Raw genomic sequence first — 11,361 nt, 5'->3', positions numbered from 1 at the left:
ATTTATGGTTGTGGAAATATTTAGATACTTTGAACAAGAGTGGTACACCCTGAGAATTCTGTGGCTTATGAACTAATATATGCTTCCTTTGAAGATTTGACCTTTTCTTCTGCACTAGAATTATCTCCTGAGTCCTTATAATAATTTCCTTCACAACCCGTACCTATGAACAACAAATCTACATTCTAAAATATAGCACTATGGCTTAGATTCAGTTTCTTATGGGTCGAAATCACATTCTTCATGTACACACTTCTTTCCTGGAATTATGTAAAGCAGATATTATTATTATTATTTTCACTGAGACCAGAACCAGGATTTTGTAGATGTGCACCAGCCACCATTCATTCAAAATCGTTAGAGCCCTGCTATTTCCAAGCACTGTTTGTTGTTTTAAAGATACGTTTCAAGTTGGAGGGCAGAAAGGAGTTAGAGGCATGATCCTTTTCAGATAGAAACTTTTCAGGAAAAGAAAATAGTCCAGTTGTTTAAAAACCCTGGATTTTAAAAAGAGCTTAGAGAGTCGGCCTAAGTAATTGGTGCAAGACAGTTTAAACAGAAACAGGGAGTCTCACAGCAAGTTGGCTGGAGGGGCTGACTCACACATTGCAACATAATTATTTCTCAAATAACATGCAAACAAGAGTGGGCTCGGCCGGGCGCGGTGGCTCAAGCCTGTAATCCTTGCACTTTGGGAGGCCGAGACGGGCGGATCACGAGGTCAGGAGATCGAGACCATCCTGGCTAACACGGTGAAACCCCGTCTCTACTAAAAAATACAAAAAACTAGCCGGGCGAGGTGGCGGGCGCCTGTAGTCCCAGCTACTAGGGAGGCTGAGGCAGGAGAATGGCGTAAACCCGGGAGGCGGAGCTTGCAGTGAGCTGAGATCCGGCCACTGCACTCCAGCCTGGGCGACAGAGCGAGACTCCGTCTCAAAAAAAAAAAAAAAAAAAAAAAGAGTGGGCTCAATGAGCTTTTTGGTTTCTCTCTCCCTAACAAGATAAATTAGAAAGAAATAAAGTCAAATCCAGGAAGACTTCATAGAGGTGAGGCCAGGAACTGGTTTGTAAAGAACCACGAGAATTCAGAGAAGCAAAAGGAGTAAGCGTGGGCATAGGACTTTACAAAGCAATTCATTTGGAGAAGAAAAAAGAAAAAGCAAAAACCCTGGATGTAGCACAAAACTGAATGAATGATCTCTCTAAGAGATGCTATTATCAATGTGAAAATGATGTTAGGATGTGTTAACAGGAACGTGGCAGGCAGCACTGGGACTTCAGCCAGGCCTTGGTCAGCTTTTATTATGTCCAATTTTGGTTTCCTGTTTGAAGAGTTGTTATAGTCAGGCTGATATTAAAAGGATGGAAAATAGGCATTGGCGTCTAGCCTAGAAAAGACGAGACTAAAGGATGACTTAATACCTGTGGCCCTCGTAGAGATAAGTAGGTTTCTATTTCAGCAACAGGAAATCTAGTTCGATAACAGGATAAATTGAGCGTGAGAGTGATTAAACACTGGGACCTTGATCACAGGATGTCACCTACTGAAGTTCTTTAGCTCTACTGCTTTCAGAGTACTGTTCACTTTCTGTCTTGTAGTAGAATTTTTATATACATATCTTATCTCCCTTTGGGACTGCCCTTCTTATCTTTGCATCCCCCACAGCACTTAGTGCAATGACTTGCTTGTAGTAAACATTCCAATAGTGCTAAGCGAAGCAAAGCAAAAAGGAATGTGCTGTGACAAAATAAAACTACATGGTCACCATTATAAGGATAATAAGGGAGTGTCACAACCCAAGCCCCTATTACAGGCCTAGAGATAGATGAGGCAAAGAATAATTAAGAAACGTGTATCAACACAGGCCACGAAGAACCACTGGCAGACTAGGGTGAGGAGTAAACTGTGATTTTTCCACAGCAGCCCCTACATTCAATATCAAAGGACATTACAGAGCAGCATAGTTTAAGTGAACATATTCAACATCATGGCAGAGGCAGGGGATGGGAGATGCCATCAGCTATGGGGGAAGACGATGAGAGGCCAACAGAAAGGAGGAAAGAGATGCTGCCTGTGACTATGGAAACTCCTTTACCTACATTCCTGTTCACCTTGGGATGGGGGACCAGCTGTCTAGGCCAGATTTTTTGCGTAGTTCTAAGAGTATGGAGCCTATGAATTTCTTCATAAGAAAATTTATCTCCAACAGCCTTTTCAAATGTCCCCTTTATACTACCTGTACTGTTGCCTCCCTAGTGGTAGATTTCCCTTAGGTTTATGTGAGTTTCTGTAGGAAGTGAATGACTCTGTGCATGTTGTGTGTGTGCATGTGTGCATATGCATGTATGCATGTATGTGTGTCTCTGTGTGCACGTCTGTATGTGTGTGCATGTGTGCGTATGCACGCAAATGTGTGTGCATACATGTGTATGCATGCCTGTGTGTATATGTGTCTGTGCATGTGTGCGTATGCATGCATGTATATGTGTGTGCCTGTGTGTGCATGTGTGTCATAAGTGCATTAGGGTGTGTGCACAGTGCTTCCCACATACCTCTTTTTTCCCTAGGGAATTGTTCCAAGGTAGAAGCTATTCTTAAACAACCGCTGCAGACTCTAAAGTCTGGAACAGATCATGTGGTCCGGTCTCCTACCTCCATGAAGTAAAGTTATTTTTAAAAAATCATATTTTCTTAATAAAGGACCACCCTGTGGTAGGAGCTGTTCCTTTCTATTACACTGACCTTCCTCAAACCTTCCCAGCCCAGAATCTCTTTGATGAAAAATTAAACAATAAAGTATCCAGAAACAAAGGATGCTATGAGTAATCTCAGAGTGGCCCAGACTTTCATTTTTCCTAGTAAAAGAGTCCTGAAGCATCATCAAATTCACAATACCTATTATCTTGCTGAAGGATGACTGGCCCACTTGTTCATGGTGCCAATGAATAGTCATTAGTTCACTTCTCAGAGACACCAGTTCTGGCAGCTGGACACTGGGTACCATTCTCTGCTATGCAGTGAAAGCACACAGGCCTGTAGGTCTCGGAAGGACCAGAACACTGTGCACAAATAACCTTTAGATTGTTATTTCTCAATCCTCTCACCTTGCCTCTCCAGCCCCAGCCACCAGGTCTCAGAGGACCCTTGGAAGCACTTGCCTGGCCCAGCCCTGCTCTGAGCTTGTGATTCACTTGTTATCTCCATGCATCTTCCTGCACTGCCTGTCTTTCATTGGCCTTTGTGCTCTTCCTGTTCCCAGAGAGTGTCTGAACCAGGTCCAAGACTCACTTCTCTCTTCACTGTTGCCATGTTGGTACCCTACCAGGTAGCACGAGTTATAACACCACTGGGTTTTACTATCACAAACTGAAGACAGACAGCTGCTTCCCAAATGCATGCCCCTAATAACAAAGGAGGGTGTGCACTGTTTCCTTTTCCCTCTTTTGGCAGCTAGGGAAATAGCCTGGTGGACATCCTGTGTACAACTGGCAATTAGCACACTTTCTGTACATGGATTCTGCACATGTGTGGAAGATCACTAAATTCTTGCTCTCCTCCATGGAAAACACTGACCAGAAAGAACCACAGATTTTTTTTTAGGTTATTCCATTTTATGAACCTATTCTGAATATGCCAAAACTATACTTGTCACCTCAGAATTGGAGTGGGGGGGAGGAGGGAATCAGGAGGTGATAGCTTTCTTGCAGAGCTGCGACAAATAACTACAAACTTGGTGGCTTTAAACAACACAACTTATTATGTACAGTTCTATAGGTTAGAAGTCCGACACAGGTCTCACTGGGCTAACATCAAGGTGTCAGCAGGGCTGTGTTCCTTCCTGGAGGCCCCAGGAGAGAATCCATTTCCTCGCCTTTTCCAGCTTCTAGAGGAAGTTACATTCTCAGGCTCTTGGACCCCCTCCCCATCTTCAAAGCCATCACCAGTCTGTCTGCCCACCCCGAAGATATAGCTCCCCTAACCACAGCTGGGAAGGGGTCTCTGATTTTAAAGAGCCATGTGATTCGTTCCAGTACACCTGGACAATGCAGGATGCTCTCGCCGTCTCAGTGCCTTTAATTTCATCACAACTACAAGGTCCCTTTTGCCACGCAAATTAACATGTTCTCGGGTTCTGGAGATTTGGGGGAAACGTTATTCTACCTACCACAGAAAGCCACTGACTTTTGTAAGTAATTGAAGAGAAAAAATTAATTGGGCAAAGTTCGGGAGAAAGAGGAGCGGCAGAATGCCTCGATACATGTTTCTGTCTCAGTTCTAGCGTGAGAAACTCAAGACAAGTCAGTGTGTATTTAAGTACTCTTGTGTGAAGGCAGACATACCTCTATTTTATGAGTGTCTTATGTGCTACTTTTGTCAATATATGTTCAGTGATCATATGTGTAATCAGAGATATTTAAGTGCATATATACATAATGATATATGGAGATAATTAACTTTAAGTTTATTAAACTGTATTTACTCTATAAACTATGACTTCATTTTTTGTTTTGTTTTGTTTTTTTGCTTTTTGGGATGGAGTCTCACTCTGTCGCCCAGGCTGGAGTGCAGTGGTGTGATCTCAGCTCACTGCAACGTCGGCCTCCTGGGTTCAAGCGATTCTCCTGCCTCAACCTCCCAAATATCTGGGACTACAGGCACCCGCCACCAACCCCGGTTAATTTTTATATTTTTAGTAGAGACGGGATTTTACCATGTTGGCCAGGCTGGTCTCGAACTCCAGACCTTGACCCACCCGCCTCAGCCTCCCAGAGTGCTGGGATTACAGGCATGAGCCACCTCACCTGGCCTATAAACTATGACTCTGATGACTGCATAGTATTTAAGCAAGAAAACAACCAAAATGTTCTAGCTAAAGTGAAGAGAGCATTTAACCTAACCCAGTTAAACTTTAAGTTGAACACAAGAGTAGCAGATGCAGTTCAGCTCCATGACACTGGGTGAGTTGTCTAAATGCTCTGTGCTTTGGTGTCCTTGTCTGCGTGTGATATGAAGCCACAGATCTCAAAGATCGCTTTCATTCTGTGAAAGCGCTCTCAATGTGTGAAGTTGACTGCTTCTCTGGCTATTTACCAAGAGAATAATCTTAACCCGACTTTGTGGAGATCTGATTTGTTCTCACTTGACCAAAAGCCAGTCCCACGAGCAGCTTGGTACCCAAGCACCAGTCTGTTTAGTACTCATTAGAGATGAAGAACCATATTCATAAGTCAAGCTGAGAGGGAGTGTCATCTCCAGACAGAATCACCACCACCCCCTCCTCAGGAACTGGAATTTGTCTGCTTTCCAAGCCGCTGCTGACCAGGCTCCATCGCCCAGCTTGGCTGATGAGATCACTGCCAGAGTACCATGGGTGCAGACGGGGCCTGCTGTTTCAACATGTTCTCCGGAGGGCTCTTGCCCACATTTCTTGGAGAGGTGTGAGCACCAAACATGCTGAACCATCCAGCCCATCACTGAGCAGGGCCGTCTCTCTTCAACCCTTTTCATTTGGTTTGCATTTTTATGTCATGCCTCCTTCCCTGGATAAAAGGGATAAGAGGAGTTTCTCAGATTTGATTTCTCAGTGGGAACTGTTTGCTTTGGAAGCCACCTACACCAATGCTAATTGAGAACAGAGCTCAGAATGGGAGCCTGAGAACTGCACCCGGATGAACTTTTTGGTGGGCTGGTTTCTGTTGATCTTGTCAGAATTAGGTTGTATATGCCTGTAATACCATGATCAACTGTTTTCCAAAAGGCTGAGCAAATGCGTCAGTGTCTTTTTCCTTTGACCAGTTACTTACCTTGGAAAAATTATTTGTAGTTAAGCATATAAAGTCTTCATCAGGAAAGCTACTGGGGATCCTGGCCTCACTACCCAGCAATAACACTTCTGGAACTCTCGAAGCAATCAGTGCTCTTTAATCGCTAAACAGGATGGGCTTCTATTAGAGAGATTACAGTAAAAAATAACAATCAGCTCTCTGATGATCCTGTGAGGAGGGAACGGGTGGGGAGGAGTAGATTTGGCTGAGGACAAGCCCAGACTTTCGTCACAGGGACAGACCAACGTGTTAACACAAAGGGAGAACACGGGAGCATCCTGCACCGTGCATTTCAGCCACAGATCACATGGCCCCTCCGCGGGCCCGGCCCACGCCCTGACCGCCCGGCCCAGCCAGGTCTCCGTACCTCTCTGCCCCGCCGCCCCTTCCCAACTGCGGACATGCTGGGTGGATCCGGATCGCATGGAAGACGCAGCCTGGCCGCGCTCTCCAAGTGAGTCCTCATTTCGCCTCTTTGGTTTTTCCTTTCTTTTCTTTCTTTCTTTTTTTTTTTTAAACAAACGAATTGTTGTTAAACAAAAAAAAAAAAAAAAAAAAAAAAAAAAAAGTGGGAGTGGGAGGGGAGAGGAGGAGACACCAGGCAGGAAAGGAATGCAGTGAGTGTGTGAGTTTCAGACCTGTCTGAAACTTTCTGGTTTCCACTTCATGGTTGCTCTGATTCGCTGGTTTTTCTTGTTTCCATTTTAATGGTGGTTTGTGGACCATTTGCCAGGAGTTTATACCTAGGCACGGGGTTTCTGCGTTTCAAATACCAATCCATAAAGCATTGTGTTTCTAAAGGTCTGCTGTTAATTTAGACCTTAGCCCTCCATTCAGAATGATCCATTGGCAGGGCTCAGAGATTTTGGCTAAACCACACATTGCCCAATCCTTAAAGTAAACAGCCAAAGCCCTCAATATACTGACCATCTGACTAAGACAGAACAAGACCCAGAGCATATGCTATTGATCAGGGAATTGTTCAGATAACGGGCTCCAGGGGTTTAGGATCATGAAATCCTGGAATGTTAAAGCCAGAACGGAGGCCTTTAAACTCTTTGGTGCAATGCTCTTGTTCAACAGGCAGGGAAACAGAACCCAGAGGGGTAACTCAGTTTACCCCAAAGCAGACAACAGTCGGTAGCCAAGCCATGGCTTTGTACTCTTCATGCAAAGGGCCATTTTCACACTGGTGTTTATGAGGTTTGAAAAACTTACTGGGTCTTGGGAAAAGGTACCGCACAAGAATTAGAACACCAAATGGCCTTTCAGTAAATCTTTTCCATTTTTGAGAGTTTTGGCACCGATTCAGCATGACAATTGTTGTTCCAGTTGTTCCAGCGTTTGTACAACAGTTAATCAAATAAACAGAGGAACTCATCAGGGTCCTAAAAACAAGACCCATGTCCATTACATTAGCAGATCTCTTGGATAACTAGTTTCTGTAAGTGTGGTTATTCACATGGGAGAGCTCAAAGGGACTGTAGAGGTTATCTGTATAGTACGGTGTTTATCAAACTTTTTTAAAAATCAAATTTGATCTTAAAGGGAATGCTATTGTGTGAAGGAGATGTTCTGGTTAAAGAGAGAAGGTTTGGGATCTAGAGCTCCTCGTCCTCACTCTACTCTCCAGTCACAGCCCACTGCACAGTTGTACCCCACTCCTCATCCCTCTTCTACCCCACCTCCCCTCCCTCTCCATCAAAACTTCCTTGGAATCCTAGGTCTCCATGGAACAGTTCAGAAGGTGGCGGGCGCGTGTAGTCCCAGCTACTCGGGAGGCTGAGGCAGGAGAATGGCGTGAACCCGGGAGGCGGAGCTTGCAGTGAGCTGAGATCCGGCCACTGCACTCCAGCCTGGGCGGCAGAGCGAGACTCCGTCTCAAAAAAAAGAAACCACTGATCTCATTGAAAGCCTTCATTTCAGATGAGGAAACTGAGGCACAGGAAGGGCTTGCCCAGGGTCACACAGCTGATCCTCAATGGAGCATGGGATGCTAGGAAAAGAGCCCAGTGTGGCTGGCTGTCTCTCTTTCTCTCAACTCATGGACCTGACACTTGTTTCCATTCCTTCATGCCTATGGTTCTATCAGTCTCCTTTCTCTGTGTCTTCCTTCTCTGTTTACTCTGCCATTTCCTGGATTTCAACAGCTATTGCCTCTCAGTGGGATGGTTGTCATTGCCTGCCATCTGATCCTCGGCCTCTCTCTCCCCTTTCTGATCCAGTCCCCTACAGACCCCACCCTTGAAGATAAAGTCCATTCTCCTTATTACAGCATTCAAAGTTCTCCATCATATACCTTCAATATTTCTTCCCATTCTGACTTCCGCCAGGGAGAATGTTAAAAACATTGCGGGGAAATAAATAAATGATGGGCATAATTTTATCAGATTCTGCAGAAATGACAAAAGAAATGCACACGGGGATGTCGAGATTTGTAAAAAGTATAGAAGTACCTGATCCAGTGAAATAAGATCACTCACAGCTCCTCACACTCAGCATATACAAGCCACCACTGTTTCTGGACTCATTCTATTCCCTACACAGGGAATACCCTCACCCTCCTGTTTCTGACCTCCTTCCTGTTTTGCAAGGCCCTGATCAGATGCTCCCTTCCTCTATAAACCTTCCTCATTCCTCACTTCTCTCACTCTAATAACCGTTGCCCATCCTTCTTTTATTAGCTTTGTACCGTCAATCGAGGAGAATGACGAGGCAAGTCTCAATCATTTTAGGAGGTTTATTTGCCAAAGTTAAGGATGTACCTGGGAGGTAGGTCTCTGCCTTTATCAGAAGACGATTTTGAGGGCTCCATATTTAAAGGGGAAAGGGCAGGGATATTGAGAAGTACACAATTTTCATGTAAGTGAATCTGCATTTTTTACATAAGATCACATAAACAAAAGGGGCAGAGGAAAAATGCGGGGAATCTGCATTTTACATATGACAACAGACAAAAATGGGGTAGGGCAACACTCAGATATGCATTGGTGTCTGGTGGGCCAGGGTGACTGCACCTATAAAGATAAGCTGTCCGTTTGCATTGCCATGGTGAAGTTTTAACAGCTCACTAGGAATATCCTTGTGGACAAAATATGCAGAAGGCTTGTATAGCTTTTCACCTTGTAGCCGTCTTATTTAGGAACTGAAAGGGGAAGACTTTGAGTGACCCAGTTCCCAGCTTGACTTTTCCCTTTGTCCAAATGTGTTCAGGGTACCAAAATTTAATTTCCTTTCACAGTACTAAAGTTATTGTTGAACACAGCTATCTTCCCTCCCAATAAATGGTACTTCACTTGAGGGCAGGAACGATTTTTAATCTTTGAATCTTCAGCATCCAGAACAGTGCTGATGCTCCAGAAATATTCTTTAAGTTTCCTATTATTGAGTAAATCAAACTCAGTTCACCTTAGTTTACATTTTTCATTTGAGCCGTTTGAACACACAAAACCTTCACTCCTTTTGCTTTGCTAGACTGTACTAGGTTAAATGCTGAAACAGGTGCCCAACAAAATGAATTCTAAGTTCCTTTGCATTTCCGTCAGATAATTTATCTCTGTTTCATCACCTGTAGAGCAAGATTGGCTGTGATTTTTTAATGAGGCATGTTAAAATTCCTGAATGCCAAGACCTACACAAGGGCCATGTTATTTTCAGGAGCAGGTGTGAATGGTTGCTCAGTTATTTAGATTTCAAGGTGCTGAATTTGTTCCTACCAAGATTCTGAGAGATTCTGTACTGAGAGATTCTGTCACCTGCAGTTTAATATTTTCACTGGTGCTTTTATCATTTTCCCAAAGCCTAAGGAAGTTTACTTGCAACAAGATTTGGGGTTTCCTGTAAATATTTGTTTTAGTCCATAAAGGGTTATTTTTCTTATAGAGAAGTGTGCTTTTATGTATCCTGAAGCTGAAAGTTAAAAGTTGTTTTGTGTGTGTTACATTTTCTAACAAACATGGAAGGGCATATAAGTTGTAAAATCATGGGGTCAAGGAAACATAGGAAATTATTTAGTTCATCCCACTGTTTTCTGAGGGAACTGAATCCAAAATAGTGCTGGGAAATAAATAAATGGCAGAATTTTTAAAGATTCTGCAGAAATGACAAAGGAAATGAACACAAGAATATTGAGATTTGTTAAAAGTTTAGGAATGCCTGGTTTATTCAATGTTATCAGGAAATGTAGCATTATAGTTATGCAGAATGCTAAATTTTGTTATATATATGTGTGTGTGTATATGTATTTAGTGGAAACTCTTTGCCTTTTTAAAACAGATATTATAATACATTTAAAACATTTTCAAATTGCTAGGAGTTTTCCTTAGGAACGTAGTTTTTTAATCATGCTGTAAAACAGTGATACCTCAGGGGATAAGACTCCCATCCAAAATGGGTCCAGTTATTATGTGATGTCTTCCATCTACTTATTGATGCTTTTAAATCTCTTCTAATACCTATTAATGCATCTGCCTCTTGTGGTCCCACTCCCTGTTCTGCTGTAGCCAAGAATAACAGGACACCCATCTGTTAGAATTACGTTCAAAGTAAAAATCAACAATCTGGTGAGAGAGGTCTTCTCTCTTACAAAGTAATGGGCATTTACATTTTGTGACTATTGGTTTGTAGGCCAAACTGTTAAATATAGAACTTCAGGTTTCTCTTCAAAGAATCAGTATGTCAGTATATTCAGCTCTCTTATTCTTTAATTCTCCATTTTAAAGTTTAACTTCCCGGTTCTCTTTGCCCACTTGCTTCTAGTTTCAGCAAACAACTTTCCCACCAGTCCTAATCAGTAGTTCACATCTGTTCCCCGGTCACCTGTTCCGTCCTGTCTCATCCTGGTCACCTGCTTTGACCTTTGACCTGAGTCACCCTTGGTCACCTGCTCTGACCTAAGTCACCTTTGATTACCTGTTCCTAACCATCCTTCCCGCCAAACTACTCACCCCGCCACTCTGGCTCATACCCCTGCCCTCTTTAAAATAGCCAGTCGGAACTGGCTTAGACTGTGCGGTCCAACCCTAGCCAATAGGGAATGACACAGCAGTAGGGGCTACTTGCATCAGGAATAAGAACTCCTGCCCCTCCCCTGTCCAGCTGTGCTCTTGCCATTGTTCCATCTTCAAGGGGCACCCTTTCTGCAGAAGGTAAAGTTTGCCTTTCTGAGAAAATTGCATTTATGTTTGAGTGCTATTTCTTTGCGGCACTGGGGAACAAGCATTTTGCATTTTCAACACTGACCAATTTTGCCTACTTTTTAGTTCAAAGAAAGGTTTTAAATGACCTGGACCCCTTATCTGGTCAGGGATAAAATTGCTACTGCTGTTTATACATTAAAAATAAGAAAGAATGGCAGAGAAATAGGTCACTGTGCTTTGCATGTATTGGGTACTCTATACATGATATTGCAGCACTGCACGAACAGTGGTGATTATGGAGGTGGTCTTGACCTTGTGTATTATGTGTCTTCTCTACAAATAGCCAGCCCACGCACATTCACACTGGTTCAATATCTGGTGGCCACAAGCCTTTCAA

The 11,361-nt window shown here is 43.3% G+C and overlaps 1 protein-coding gene across 6 annotated transcripts in view; it reads left to right on the top strand.

Annotated features, from left to right (window-relative positions):
• CALD1 (caldesmon 1) overlaps positions 1–11,361 on the top strand; it is a 201,818-nt gene that overhangs the window by 114,514 nt on the left and 75,943 nt on the right. For 2 of the 6 annotated variants that reach the window (XM_011972147.1, XM_011972145.1), the window contains exon 1: positions 6,007–6,280. The exons of the other annotated variants lie outside the window; for them this stretch is intronic. In XM_011972147.1, coding sequence (XP_011827537.1) covers positions 6,228–6,280 — 53 coding nt within the window. In that variant the 5' untranslated portion in view covers positions 6,007–6,227. Of the gene's footprint in view, positions 1–6,006; positions 6,281–11,361 lie in introns of those variants that run through there. 6 annotated transcript variants of the gene reach the window in all.

Source organism: Mandrillus leucophaeus, unplaced genomic scaffold, assembly GCF_000951045.1.
Source record: "Mandrillus leucophaeus isolate KB7577 unplaced genomic scaffold, Mleu.le_1.0 Scaffold1276, whole genome shotgun sequence".
Classification (NCBI taxonomy): Eukaryota; Metazoa; Chordata; class Mammalia; order Primates; family Cercopithecidae; genus Mandrillus; species Mandrillus leucophaeus.
Note: the sequence above shows the minus strand (reverse complement) of the source record. Positions and strands in the feature narration are given on the sequence as shown.